We start from the raw sequence: 14524 nt of genomic DNA, 5'->3' as shown, positions 1-14524 counted from the left end.
CCTTTCCTTAGACAACAGGTGGAGCTGAGCAGTTGCACAGTTGAGTTCCAGCCCATCAACCCCACGCAGAGCGCCCATCCAGCTTCCTAGCCCACCTCACTGCCCACAGCAGCATCAGAGCCACCTACCCTCACTAAAGGAGGTCTGTAGATTGTGACCATCTCCTCACACCTTTGTAAGAGAAGTCCCATTTGCCCTAGGATATCAAGGTGATCCCCCACCACCCATCACTTTCTGGGTACCTAGTAAAACCTAGAAATAATAGCACCTGCTGCATAGGTAATTGGGGAGTGAACCAGAAGGCAGAGCTCAAGGCAACTGAAGCAGTGGACAGAAAACCCTGCATCTGCGGTCAGATGGAAATGCATGACCCTGGGCAATGCACGACCCTGGGTGGCAGGGCTGTACTGCCCCCTTGTCCCAACCTGGCCCCAAGGAGAAGGTGAGAGGAACCAGGTTCGTTGCTAATTCCCGTGATGCCCTAGGAAAGGCAGAATAACCTCTCAGATAAAATCCTGACTCCAGCAAGACCGAGTGGACAGACCTGGCTTACCAACTGTGAGGCCTCAGTCAGGCTACTTCTCCTCTCTGGAGCTTCCTCACCTCTATCAAAGTGTCCAGCCTCAAAAGGCTTTAACCAGGATGCAGGAGTCCGAGCTCCAGCTAAGACTTAGTCAAGCCCCTTGGATCCTGGGTAAACCATAGAACAACTTCTGAAATAGTTTCCCCTTCTGAACAAGCAAAGGAACACAGAATCTTAAGAGTGCTCTTTAGGTGATGAAGAATCTTACTTATAAAGGCAAAGAATAAGGATTATTTTGTCCAGAGAAAATACTTGGGACCCCTTAGATTCATGTAGAGCTTTGATAAACAGATTGATTCTTTTCATCGTTTGTCACACTTGGGCTAGAATCCCCAGAAGGAGAGTTGACCCAGACATCTCGGGGATCCTGCTTCGGGGTTACTGGAGTAGGAGAATAGATGGTGGAGGTAAATTGTGGCCTCTATGGGGCCTGGTGAGCAAAGGCAGCTTGAGATGGAGTTTTAAACTTCTAGCTATATCTCTGGACAAAACGCATCAGCAAATGCAATCCTTAGCATACAGCAGGTGCTCAATAAATAACGTTTTTGGAATGAGTAAATGAACAAATGGAGATTTCAACCAGGTGACATGGTGTAAGTAGTTTGAGAACAAGAAAGAGGTCACAGTAGGGCCAAGCCAGAAGCCACAGAGAAGAGAGCTCTCTGGCGAAGCCTCATCTCCAAGAAACACATTCTTCCCAAATCTCAGTTCACCAGAAAGACAATGGTGACATCAGTGACCCGTAAGTCAACCACTTCCCTTTTCTATTTTGGTGTTGCAGAGGGCAAATTCCATGCATGTGCTGAAGAATTGACAGATAGTATGATACAACTATGCAAAGCATCCCCAGGTGCTGTTTGGGATGCTAAAAATATAAAGAAGTATGAGAATTCACAGCAATATGAGATGACACTGCTGTATGTTTAAAAAATGTAAGCGCTGTCATCTGAATATCACAGCTGGATTTAAAGGTCATATTGAGAAGAAATGCTATTGAGGCACATGGCCACAAAAAATTATTCAAAACTGAAGTACCAATATGAGTAGCTTCTTCAAAATTATGAAAAACACGCTAGAGGCTCCAGTATTTAGAAAATGGGACAACTACAGAAAAAATGTAGCAATGTGAACATCTTCATGTGTGCAGGGCAATGTTCTCAGAACTGGTACATAGCGGCTTGCATACAAGTCGTGTTCCATCCTGAATACACAGAACAGTCGTTGCTATCACGTACCTACAGACCCTTAAAGGGTCGAGTGTAACGCTGAAACTCAGCTTTCAATCCCCAGCTTTTGGGTTACTTAATCGTGGTCAATATCAGCCAAGTAGTCATGAAATTTAGCCTTAGTTTGAAGATTCGGGGTGCAAAAAGCAACAAGCAAATATTGAAAATCAAGCTATGGGAATGGGGACAAAAACTAATACAGACCCCCTGTGTTGCTGTTCCCGAGGCCACCAGTGCTGGGGAAGGAGCTGGAGCCCACTCAGTCGAGTTCTGAAACCTGATCACTCAAGCTTTCCAACTAGATTCCCTGCCATCGTGGGGCTGTAGTCCACTTGGTGGAGGCCGAGACAGTGGAGACAGTTCAAGAAACTTTCAGCTTCAAACCAGGTCCTCTTCATCAGCACTACAGCCAGGGAAGCAGCTTCTCATTCCTCAGGCATCTCTGCCCTACCTCTCGCAACCTCCAGGGGGCATTGATTGCTCTTTTCTGGAACAGCCATAGTGCAGCCTATCACCACTAGAGGTAGAGAAGGAAGGGACGCTGCTTTGGCAGGAAGCTGCTTTCTGTGACAGGAGCTCACGTGACAGCACAATCAGGGCTCCTTCCCTTCCATCCTGTGCTGACCCACTCAAGCAGCAACTACTCTATGGTCCCCCAGGCATCCAGGCAATCAGAGGAGACGCAGATGAATCAAAAGCAGGGTTTATTTTTCTACCAAATCCCCAATCCATGTTCCAGCCAATGGATGAAGGGTAAATCAAAGCCCATAAAGGTTCTTGGTAAAAACAAGTGTAACTCTCTACAGGAAAAAGTTTGCTTTTTTTTTTTCAAAGTTCCTAGGCATTTGGGAACACATGAAAAAACTTCATAGGCTGAACGGTCTGTGCTTGCTTCTACTATATATTCAAACATTCCCTCCCCACTGCCTCTCCTGGGCAGATGAGGCCCCGAAGACAGTTCTGGAGCTGCACTAACTGTCCTGTCTCCATGTCACTCTGTGGTCTGATAACCTAGAACCACAGTATGATTTCAATTTATAACGGCCCAAGAACAGCTGAAAAGATCTGAATTACATTCTTCAAACCTTCTTGGAGTGCCTATTAATTTGCTGGGCATATGGCCAGGCACTGGGCAGTGATTCTGCTGGTTCTCAGAAACAGAAATGGTGCTAGAGAGAGGAGTTTTCCTCCCAAGTGGTAGGAGGATGTTTGCTGGGGATAAAAAGAACCAATTTCTCCTCTCCTTCTACCACCTGGGATAGGTATGGAACTCAGGTCCAGGGGGAACAGAGGCCGTGTTTCTCCTCACAGGTGCTGCCATGGAAGAACCAAGAGAACTTTCTAAACAGCTGTAGAATTTGCTCCACAATCCACATAGTGATGGGTCTCCAAGGAGCTCTGGGTCACATGGCCAATGTATGAAATCTTCACTGAAGTTCTACGCAAAAGAAACCAAGAAGAATTAATTCTGGTTTTTAGATGAAAAAAGTAAGAAAAATTACCCACATAATTTCTTGCAAGCTCAGGCAACAATATCCAAGGTCCCAGATGCATATCTTTATGGTTATGTAACCAGGGGGCCAGAGGATCTTTCCATATCCACAGAGCTGCTATGGCATGAGGTGACCTTCTGAATAACTGATTCTCAACAGGGGACTTCTAGCAACACCTGGAGACATTTTGAGTTGTTACAACTGAGGGGGAAGGAGGTGGTGAGTGTTACTGGCATCTAGTGGATAGAGGCCAGAGAGGCTGTTAAATATCCTACAATGCACAGCACAGCCCCAACAACTAAGAAGTGTCTGGCCTAAAACGTCCATAGTGGCGAGGCTGAGAGACCCTGCTGTAAACTCTCATATTTCAAATATCTGCAGCAGACCCTGATCACTTGCAAATTTAACAGTCATGGTTCTAGGAATAACCCAGAAGTTCCGTGACACGGTAATTTGTGTGGATAGAGTGCAAATCTGGCCAAATGCCCAGTACTTACGAATTGAGAAAGCTTTTCTGTTCTTTACTAGCCTCATTAGGATTCTTAAGGGGTCACAAAATTAGACCCCATTTCACGGAGAAAATTATATGCCTAGCTGTTCACTGTGAAACTGATGATTTGTGAAAGGGACTCGGACACTGCATCTAGAGGACACCAAGGGTCCTCTGTGTCTGTGCCTGGAAGGCATCCCCTCTTTGGCTAGGTGCCTCTGCCTTGTGGGTCACACAAGATCTTCAAGCAAAGGTGGCGAGCTCACACAGCCTGACGGTCCAGGCTCAAACACAAAGGCCATGGGGACAGGGAGAAGTGTGACATACCGCATGAAGATCACTATGTTGTGAATCAGGATATCTGGCAATGTGCAGAAGAAGCTACCAAACAGCAAATATGGAAACGGTCAGTGTGATTTAAAAAACGAAGCATCAGCAGAAGAGTCCTGAGCTACACTGTCACATTGAAGAGCAGTCAGCCCTGTTTGGGGGCCTCCCCTCCCCCACATCTACCTTCTGATCTTAGTTCTGCCATGGCTCACTAGTTCCCTGTCACCACACATGTCCTTTCACCCTCCCACATCATGATACTTTGGGTTTTTGTTTTTTCTTTTTTTTTGCTGAGGAAGATTCACCCTGAGCTAACATCTGCTGCTGATCTTCCTCTTTTTGTATGTGAGCTGCCACCACAGCATGGCCACTGACAGAGGAGTGGTATAGGTCTGCACCTGGGAACTGAACCCAGGCCACCAAAGCAGAATGCACTAAACTTAACCACAAGGCCAACGGGGCTGGCCCAATACTTTTGTTTTTTCATACACATCATATAAATGCTGGAGTGTGGAAATGGAAATGTTTCCAGTGACCTGATGTTCTCTTTCAGAAATTCCAGCATTTCAGTTCCACATCAAACAACACATCCTCCAAATAAACCTGTAGACAGCCAAAGCCAGGGAACCTACAGGCCAAAGCCTGGGACTTAAGCCAGGACCAGCCCCAATCAATTGAGTATAATTCTGAGTCCCTTTCACCCAGTGGAGAGCACACATATAAAGAATATTGTCCTTACTACACATAGGAATACGGTCCTCCCATCTCAGCCTTCACGGTAAAATTCACCTGAAAATAAGACACCAGAGTCAGTCTGTGGCCAAGCGGGCTTGACACAGAACACTACTATCATTAGCAACCCAAAGACCTGGGAGCATTCTTCCATCACATATAAAATATTTCCCCAAGACTGTCCACCGTAGACTATGAGCTGCTAACAAATGCGTCCAGGCTCTCCCCTTTTGAGAGGCCAACGGACCTGAGACTATCATATTGCCTCTTCTTGATTTGCAGCAAATTGTTTCTCTTAGAAATTCTCTTGTTCCCTTAATACTTAAATGCTAGCTGATTTTTTTCCCCAATTTTTCATAATTACAGAGCCCGTCAGGTCTTCCTCATCAACTAGTTCCTACAAATAGAAATGAGGAGAGGAAAAGGAAAGTAACGAGGTTCTGGCATCCCCACCACCCCTTCTCTGAGGCCTGTGGGGCAAGGATCCTAAAGGAACGGCATACCAGGTGCTCGCTCCGAGGTGGAATAAGGGAGACATTTGCTGTCACGTATGACCCAACCACGGTGTTCATGTACTGAACCTGGGTGGACAGGCTGGTCACGGCCACAGAGTAGAAGTTGGAGTTCCTGATTTTCAGGGTGGCCTGGATCAGGGCAAAAGAGGAAACAAGTGTTAAGTGTCCTGGGTCTGAGACTTGCAGGTGCACAACCTGGGAAGGGAGGCCCAAAGTCTTACCGTGATGGCGAGGATCACCAGGGAGTCCTGCTTATTAAACGTGACTTTCACCACTTTGATGCCGTCGTCATCCACAAGGACTGAATGTGGAAAGAGGAAGAAAACCACCAACCCAGATGCCAGGAGACACAGCAGGACAGACAGGAGTACATATTGCTTACTGCAAAGGACACAGTACATGAACGACCCAGGCAGTCAGATATCAAGGTCCAATCCGTCAAGATTAAGTGCAAAACCAGGAAGGATGGGGGAGGGACAGGAAAGTACAAAGAGCCAGGAATCACAGCCCATGCGGAATGAGTGGAGTGGGCGAAGCCTCTTAAACCCATGTGAATGCCGTTTTCAATGTGGGATGAGAAGCTGAAGACAGGAGTTGTGTGGACAGAAACACTTCACCTCCCAGGCCACCCCTTTTCTCCAGTTCCTTCCAATTCAATTCCTTCACCTCAGAATGTTTCCAGCTTCAAGTCTTCTTCCCCAGATTGTGATGGGGGCAGAGACATCTTGCTTGAGCAAATAGTATTAAAGGAAATAGGGAATTTACAAGACTAGAGTTTTCAAAAAGTTAACGGGCATTGGTAAGTAGAAAGAGACTAGGGACAGGTGTAGGGATTAACAGGGGAGAGGCAGGTGACTTACGTTCTCTGAGGGCGCAACCTCTGATCACTGTGTGGGATCAAAGCCACCAATTCATTTACTTGCTCTAGAAAAGAACCAAACAATTATCTTGGTAAAATAAATCCCAAGTGTTGGCAGCACTTCCCTCCACATCGCACACCATCCTGCCACAATATGCACGTCTGCAATTAGGCACTTCTAAGATACTAGCTTCACATTTTGGGTCTAATGAACAAGGAACAAGTAACTCAATAAAGAGTGTCAGAGATGATGTGCCAGAGCAGTGACAAGGACGCTGAGAAATCCTGGATCTTGTCTGGCTTTACTGCATGGCCTTGGGGAGGTCATTCCCTCCCTAGGCCACTATCTCCTCATCTGTAACACAGATTCAGACTACATGGTTTCTAAGGTTCTTACCAGCGCTAAAGCTCTGTGACTCTTCATCGAAACTGTTAAGACTTTCTGAGAGACAACTTAGTAACAGACGATCCTGCGCCTAATCCAGGCTCCACTCCTGAGCAGTTGGTTTTTCTCTTCCCACTTGATATATTTTTCAGACCTTAGGTTGTTAATGATTCACAATCTGCTTCCTTGAAAAGACGCTTCCAAGATGGTTCCCACCACCCCCAAAGCCGTGCCAGGCCTGACGAGTGAGAACAATAAACAAACGTACCTGTCAACAAACCCCACAAAGAGAGCAAACCAAATGTTCCAAGCCGAGGAAACAAAGAACAAAAGAGTAGAAGTGAAGAAAAGAAAGGCTTTCAAATATAAGGAAATCAAGAGAAGTTGTGGAACCTGCCCACGTTTATCAAGTCAGCTGAGCCGGCTCCTGTTCAGGGCATGGTCTATGATTATGGTATTGCTGCCTAGAAGAAAACTCTGTCTAGAAAACAAGAGAAGCCCTGCGGTACCTTGGGATTCTCATTGGGGAATCATCCTTCCCCTGATCACTAAAGATTCTCACCTGTTGGAATGTAGCCGGTCCCTTGGCACGTGAGACAGGTGATGCTATCTCGACCAGTGAACTCCACATACGGAAACTGAGCGATGGCTTCTTCCTGCTCCCGTTCAGCCAGAAAATCCTCCCTGTCATCTTTCTTTCGCCTGCAGGAAGAGGGGCGAGCAGAGGCGGAATGCTGGGACCCCATGTCCGGGATGTGCCACTTGTGTCATGTCCTAGGATGCAAAGAGGAAGTGAGGGCCCGTTAGTAGCCACGCTGTGCCAAGAGAAAAAAAACTGCATCCTTCTACGAGAAAAGTGAGAACACAATCACGATCAAATTGCCGGCCTGCGTGTGATCCCAAACACCTGCACAATTTCTACCAGGACCCTCATTTTGTTCCAGTGCTCTCCACCCGCCTCCTACCCGCTACATACAGCTGGAGAAACAGGGCCCGCTTTCGCCAACCTGCCCAGCCTGGCAGCTTCCTGTCCACTACTTGCAAACTCTGTGCTTTCCTCGAGAAAACCTTCCTGGGCAAACCACCTGCACCAAACGGGTTAACAGGCCTTAGAGGTCCCCATCCCCCTCCACTCACAGCCCCGGGAGGCGGGCTCAAGTCACGCCCCCTGACAAAAAGCGACGCTCGGAGCCCACCAGAGTTGCCCAGGCGGGAGCGAACACCGGACTCGCCGGACCTGCAAGGCGCGAACTCCCGGCAGCTTCTCGGCCCCCGCCACCTGTCCGCTTCGGCGGCTTTACCTGCCTCTTCGGTCCTCGGAGCTGCAGGCACTCGGTGCGCACGCGCCGAATGGCAAGCTGGCCGGGGTGGGGGGAGGGGGGACACGCCGGCGTGCGCTCGCGCGTGCGCTCTTCGCAGCCCAGCTGTCTGCGCCGGTAGAGGGCGGCAGAGAGCAGAGGAGACCGGGACCTCGCGCGGCTTGTGGGAGGGGGACTCGGGCGAGAGGGTGATGCTCCGTGGTTCCTCAGAAACGCTGGGAAAGGCTCCAATCAAGTGTCCGAAGCAGAATGTCTCTCCGCCAAGGTGGGGAGGTGGGGGGTGGGGTGTAGAGGGGTGGGGGAGGTGTGGCGGGGTTGGCGGGGGTAAGGAGCTGCCGGCGACCGAAGCCATTCTCAACAATTCTTTGAGCGCAGGGGCTGTGTAGACGCTCAGGGGACAAAGATGCAGAAGACAGAACCTGCCCTCATCCTGCTTCAAGGCCTCCCCTTCCCCAACACTACACACACACACACACACACAATTAGAGATTAGAGAACTCTTTTAAAAGCGTGGGTTTCTTTGTACAGACTGCCAGGTTGAGCTTCGCCTGCAGCAGAAGGAAGTGCGGCAGACATTAAGCAGGTGAAGTTACTAAAGATGATGTTGGAGGCCGGCCGGTGGCATAGTGGTTAAGTCTGGCGCGCTCCGCTTCGGTGGCCGTGGTTCCAGGCGGGCGGCGGGCGGCGGGCGGCGGCGGGGGCGGCGCGTATACCCACACCACTCATCAAGCCATGCTGTGGTGGCCTCGCACATACAAAATAGAGGAAGATTGGCACAGAGGTTAGCTCAGGCTAATCTCCCTCAAGCAGGAAAAAAAAAAGAGGCTTGGCAACAGATGTTGGCTCCGACAAAGACAAACCAAAAAAGATGATGCTGGGGGGTGGAGGGGGGAGGAGAGAGAGATTCTTAACTGGGTGAGTGAGGGGCCTGCCTGGCAGGGCAGAGTGAGGTTGGCAATCTCAGAGGTCTCTCCCTCCTCATTCTCCTGTGGGAAAGGCTGGTGCCCCTGCAGCTGTCTAGCCACCTGCCCAACTGCTGGTCAACCCACTGAGCCTTTACAATAGAAAATGTTGAAGAGAAAAATATCGAATGACAGTTGTTGAAGATTGTAAGGAAGACCCTGTTCAAGGAGGCCATGTTAATAGTTGTAGGGACCAGGGCGATGGGGTCTTTGCAGTGAGAGAGAGAGATTGGGCTCAACTCTGAATACAGCATGAGCAAGTGGGAATTTATAGCCAAGGGTAAGGGTCAGTGGACGGAAAATTACTAAGAGGAAACATCAGGGGTGAGGGGAATTCTGGCTAAACCGACCTAACAGGATTCTTGCTGAAGACAGGCCAGGCTGATCAGGTATCACCTGGGGGGTGGTGGAGGATGAGGGACCCAATCAGATATGGAGGGTGACGATCAGATATGGAGGGTGGGGGGTTCTTGCTAAAACTGGATTTTACAAAGAAGCATGCAGATGGGCCTAGGAGAAGATTCAGGCGCCTGACTAAAGTTTGGTCAAGCAAAGAATCTTCGTCAGAAGCAACAAGGAGCCGTTGCTCCTCTTTTCCACCTCCACCCCACACCTTCTCCTTCCTGAAATCTAGTCTTCATCTCGCTCCACGCAAACTCTATACCAGTTTATATTCCTTACTAAAACAAATCTGCTTTTCTTGGGGACAGCAATATGCTCAATTAAAGACACTTCCCAGCCTTTCTTACCATGTGACACAGTTCAAGCCGATGAGAGGTAAGCAGGGATTGTATGGGACTTCCAGGAAAGCTCTGTAAAAGAGACGGAGACTTAATTGGTGCTTTGACCTTCCTCTTCCTGTTTGGAATTTGGTCTTGATGTTGGAGATGGGACAGCCATCTCGTGCCCATGAGGCAAGAAGTGCATGCTAAGGAAGGCTGGGTGGAAGGATAAAAAGGAGCCTGGGTCTCTGATGGCATTTGGAGCCACATGCAAGACCTGGATTACCTCGCTTCTGACTTCTCATTACATGAGAAAAATAACCACCCCCCAAAAATGTGGGGGTTTTAATTGCCTCTTTTTCACAGTGGGGTGCAATCCCAAAAGATACAGACACAGAGCTAGAGAAGGGGAAAGCCTGGATTTTAACACCAGGAGTCTGACTGCTTTTACCGCACGCTGTGTAGGCCACACTTAGGTTTCTGTCCTCTTCTAACGTCTGCCCTTAGGGCACACACCCTTAGAGAGAGGGGGGCCCCTTTCCTGTCCGAGGCCTGTCTTCCAAGTTCGACTGGCTTGTCTGAGGGGAAGTCACTGGGAAATCTGACGGGGAAGTCACCTGGGAAATCTGGGGGCTGAGCCCATCCTTCAGTCACAGGGGTGTCACCTCACTTTGTTGCCTCTGTTGGAACCCTGCCAAGGACGGAGGGCATTAAGCTAATGTCTACACTACAGGTGGACATTACAGAGGGTTGTCCAGGCTGTCCCAGAATCGGGGAAGGTGAGGTGGCAGCAGCCTGATTCATTCCACCCTAACAGGAAGAGGAGGCCCGAGGAGACTGAGGGCTGTGGGTGCTTTGGAAAGGACAGGAAACCCGCTAAGGGCTTTGGCCTGTGGTGAGGAAAAGACAGGACTTCGCCTGGCGGGGACTGTAAAGGGGGCCTGGGGCTTAGCCAGCAGAACCCTTGAGGCCTTCTGACAGCCTGCTTCCCGAAGTGTGTCTGGGACAGTAGACTGTTCTCTCCAGTGTGGCTCTTGTTCCTCCTCGTCTCCCCAGCACCCGGCTCCTGGTCTGGTGCATAGTAGGCCCTTGATAAATGCCGGCAGAACGGCTCAGCCTGGAGGTGGGCCAGCACTGTGTGGGGGTGTAGTCCCAGCATCCGCCAGAGCCCTCCACCCGCCTGAGCTCTCCATCCGGGAAGCAGTTTTAATTGGGCAGCACATTCCTGAGGAGACACCCATCACTTCTCGCCCATGCCTGGCTTCCAGGTTTGTCTCAGCATCCTGGTTATGAGCCGTGGGGTTGCTGCAGCCATGAGCTCACTGGGGCTCTCCAGATAGGCTGGGGAAGAGTGGGGCCAACTGGGGACCCCTGCACTCCCAGCATCCTCAGTTTTTCTCCATAGGCATTGTGTACCGCTGGACCCTCAGACTGAGGGGAGTAGAGGCCCTGAAGGAAGGCCTGTGGTCCTGAAAGGCCCTGAGGGGTGGGGGATGGTCAGGGATGAGCTCTGCTCTGCACCCTGCCCCCTCACGCACAGGACAGGGCTGTGCAGGGGGATTTAGGACTGAGGTGACCTCCCTCTGCACTGACAGGGAGGCTGAGGGCTTAGATTGGAAGTGTTCTTCATGCTCTTCATTCTGCCTCCTTTCTTTATTCCACAGTTGGGAAAACTTGCTTGAGGTTAAATGACACCCGGTAAGTGAAAGAATCGGGATCAGAACCAAACCCGCCACTTCCTTATTTGGTATACTTTCCAAAGTGATGGGGAGACTTGCGAGAGCTCGGGGACAGTCCGAGGCTGAGCCAGGTCCCAGCCCCATTGCTGCAGCCTCTGTGAGACACAGCTGGCATGGAGGGGCACACGACCCTCTTTATTTAATAGATTCTATGTCTATTCTAATGTGAATCTGAGATCTCAGTGTGCAAAGCTCTGGCTCATGTGTTGTCCAGATAAACAGGAAACAGTCCCTCCCTCTGAAGTTCCAGGGCCAGTTCTCTAAAGGGGGCAGGGGCAGTCGGTCCCTTGCATTGAGAACCTCTCACAGCACTGGAGCCATTCGCCTCTCCCCATGGCCTCTCCCTGGTGCTTCCTTTCATGCGAAGCAGCTGTTATTTCCATTTCACACTGAGACCCAGGGAAGCTGATTGCCCCGGCTCTAGTGGTCAGGTAAGAACGGCATCATGGGTTTTCTGCTCCCAAGTCCTGTCTCTTTGTACTTTACTGTGCTGTGAAGAGTGGTAGTGGGAAGAAAGTTTACAGACCTGTTCTAGGAAAAGGAGAGGCACAGGGGCTGCTTATATACGAAAGGGGTCTAGGCACGGGCTGCACCTGTGGGCTGTGCCTACAGCGTTGGTGGCAGGGAGCTTTGCTCAGAGAGGTCATCTATGATGGGGAGACACAGTGAGGGTGCAGAGGCTTGTGTATCCAAGGAACTGACAATCCACCACGACCTGGTAAAGGGGAACCCTGAAGCTACAGTCAACCAAGGTGGTCCACAAGGCCAGGCTTGCTTCAGCTCCTTCCCTTAGGGTTGTAGAGGCTGATGGTGGGGCTCACATTCACCTGGCTCAGGGATGCATCCTGGAACAGCCAACAAAGTGTTCTGAGTGCTGGCTGCAGTAGAAGATATGAATCTTCCTCCATAAACCCAGGTGGACAAAAAGATGTCCTATTTGAAAAAACATTGAGACCAACCTAGCTCCAACTCAGAGCCCCATGCTGACTGGTTGGCAGGAAATTTAATCCCCTCTGTTAGTGAGCTGCCTTCCCTTTCCCAAGGTCCCACAAGAGTCCTAGACACTTGCTCCTAGAGCCCAGGAAGCAGGAGAAGGAAGGAGCTCTCACACTCAGCCGATCGTGTCACGCTCTCTCCTCCTCATCCAGGGCCCACAGGCCTCTGATTTGGGTGATGTTGATGCTTCCTTAGGGCTCAGGAATCCTTGCCCAGGCTGGCAGTGTTGGTGTCCAGGGTCGGACATGCCCAGTGCCTGGTGCAGCCACTTCCCACGGAGATGCCAGGGCCAGGGTTTCAAAACCTCACGGACCCGCCAGCAGGCTCGACCACAGAGGTCCCTTCCCCGCCTGGTACAAGCCCCGTCTCCCCCTGCTCTCACCTGGTTTTCCTTTCTCTCCTCGTGGCACCTCAGGAATACCCAATATCATCTCTCCAATGAGCTGAACCATCCATGGAAGATAGTTTAAGGGGTGGCCTCAAAGCAATCTTTAAGAGATATTTCTACCCTATATAAATCAAAGAAAGCAAACCAAAGGGCTAGTATCTCCTTGGAACAGGGGACAGAAATACAGGGAAAACCAAAACACAAACTAACACCTTAAAACAAACCCCTGAACCAGACTCTCTGGTGGAGGGACTTGCAGCCGAGGAGACTACTGCCTGGCCCCTGACTAGTGACAACAGTCCCCATGATCCATGTGATGGCTGTGGGGGCCTTGGTCCTTAATAGTTGCCCAAAGTCCCTCCACAGCTGGCAACCTCAGATGAACACATGCTCTAAGTGGCACCCACAGGCTGCTATACACATGTAATGCAAACTGCGTGGCCTCCTCCCCTCCCAGGATTGCCAACCTTGAGCACCCCCGCCCAGAAGTTCTGGATGACGCTCTGAGTGGGATCTGTGTGAGGAGCTGGTGCCCTCGAGGCAGGTGAGGGAGGAAGGCTGCTGGGCTGGAGAATGTGGGAAGCCATGCCTGAGGGGTCGGCCAGGGGGGCCTGCTGGATTTTTGCTCTGCAGTGAGCATTTGATGAAACCAGGAAGAGTCAGCCAGCCTTCCTGGTGGTCCCAGCCCTGCCTTTCTCACCCCCTCTGTCAGCTTCTGGGACAAACCTGGTGGCTGAGCACATCCACATCTGATTGTTGTCAGGAACCGCCATTAAACTTCTGTGTCTGCTGCTGACCTGGGCCTCGTGCCTGGGGCCTCAGCCAGCAGAGCCTCTGCCCAAGCAGCTTCTGCTGAGACCCAGCCAGACAAATGAGGGGGGACAAGCATGGAACGAGTGAACACCCTGTGCAGAGCAGGCGGCGAGATGCACGGGACAATGATAGGAATGAGGAGCTGTGGGGCAGAGCCTGAGGACTGAAGGCAGAGATGAACTCCAGGGGGCTTTAGAAAAACAAAGTCCATACTCAACTCCATCCCCAAAGTCAACTGTCTGAACTAGCTCCTGGTGTCTTCTCCTCCCCACCCACAGTCAGCAGTTGAATTCAGGCCCTCTACATCTTTTGCCCAGGCAATTGCAATAGCCTTCTTAGTAGGCTTTCTGGCTCAAAAAAATTATAATTCACTGAGTATCTTTTATGTGTCTATTATGTGTGTTTGATGGATGAGGCGTCTGTGGCTCAGAGAAATGGAGTGGTTTGCCCTAGTAACACCCAACTGGAATACAATTGCCACACCATCTCTGGCCGCTTGCCCTTTGGCCCTTCCTCCACACTCTACTGGTCTAGTGGTCTGTCTAGTGGTCCTTTCCTAAAATGCAGATGTGGTCATATCACACTGTTTCTTAAAACCTTCGGTGGCTCCTCACAGGCTGCAGGAAAAGACCCGAACCCTTTCCACAGCTTGCGAGGCCCTTTCCACTCTCCTGCTACCCTCTTCCCGCTAACCACACACTCCGGCCACAGAAGACTATTTGTAGCTCCCTAAACATGCCGGTACTTCATGTTCTCGCTCATTCTGTCCTCTCTGTGTAGGATATTCTTTTCTCCCTGCCCCACCCCACTCCACACCCCATTTCCTGCACCCAGGGAGATCCTACCCAACCATCAGACCAGCCCAGATGTTGCTCTGGAATCTTCCCTCAAACCCATCTCCTGCCACCCCTACACACACTGCTCAGTGTCGCTACAGCTGTTCCCGCATCTGTCTCCTCTGTTGGACTCTCC

The 14524-nt window shown here is 50.5% G+C and overlaps 1 protein-coding gene and 2 long non-coding RNA genes across 7 annotated transcripts in view; 2 read left to right on the top strand and 1 right to left on the bottom strand.

Moving 5' to 3' along the window:
• Window positions 1–2496: 2496 nt before the first annotated feature.
• On the bottom strand, window positions 2497–8039 carry TMEM106C (transmembrane protein 106C). Of its 4 annotated transcripts, none has more exons than XM_014850055.3 (8): window positions 7915–8039; window positions 7176–7387; window positions 6230–6293; window positions 5591–5750; window positions 5358–5498; window positions 4862–4911; window positions 4120–4173; window positions 2497–3247 (listed from the first exon to the last, which is right to left on the bottom strand). In XM_014850055.3, exons 2-8 carry the CDS (start codon window positions 7357–7359, stop codon window positions 3151–3153), a joined length of 750 nt encoding a protein of 249 aa, XP_014705541.1. In that variant the 5' UTR covers window positions 7360–7387; window positions 7915–8039; the 3' UTR covers window positions 2497–3150. The 4 variants fall into 4 exon arrangements, with proteins under 4 accessions (XP_014705541.1, XP_014705542.1, XP_014705538.1 ...); XM_014850056.3 differs by having other exon boundaries at window positions 7919–8034; XM_014850052.2 differs by having other exon boundaries at window positions 7810–7980.
• A 3-nt stretch (window positions 8040–8042) lies between these two features.
• LOC106836839 (uncharacterized) overlaps window positions 8043–14524 on the top strand; it is a 29806-nt gene continuing 23324 nt past the window's right edge. The window contains exon 1 of one of the 2 annotated variants that reach the window (XR_011496789.1): window positions 8043–8197. This is a non-coding gene — a long non-coding RNA (uncharacterized lncRNA). The remainder of the gene's footprint in view (window positions 8198–14524) is intronic. The other variant, XR_011496790.1, reaches the window with a different exon arrangement.
• Window positions 10754–13322, top strand: LOC139041510 (uncharacterized). Its single transcript, XR_011496792.1, has 3 exons — window positions 10754–10884; window positions 11281–11314; window positions 13197–13322. It is a non-coding gene; the product is annotated as an uncharacterized lncRNA (long non-coding RNA).

The sequence above is a fragment of the Equus asinus genome, chromosome 22 (assembly GCF_041296235.1).
Source record: "Equus asinus isolate D_3611 breed Donkey chromosome 22, EquAss-T2T_v2, whole genome shotgun sequence".
Lineage (NCBI taxonomy): Eukaryota > Metazoa > Chordata > Mammalia > Perissodactyla > Equidae > Equus > Equus asinus.
The sequence above is the reverse complement of the archived record's forward strand: the minus strand, read 5'-3'. Positions and strand labels throughout refer to the sequence as shown.

Coding starts and splice junctions, on each gene's coding strand:
- TMEM106C (XM_014850055.3), bottom strand. CDS start 7,359: ATGGGGTCCCAGCATTCCGCCTCTGCTCGCCCCTCTTCCTGCAGGCGA. Junction 6,294..7,175: donor GACCGGCTACATTCCAACAG/GTGAGAATCTTT, acceptor GTTCTTTTCTAG/AGCAAGTAAATGAATTGGTG. Junction 3,248..4,119: donor AACATAGTGATCTTCATGCG/GTATGTCACACT, acceptor TCTTTTGCGTAG/AACTTCAGTGAAGATTTCAT.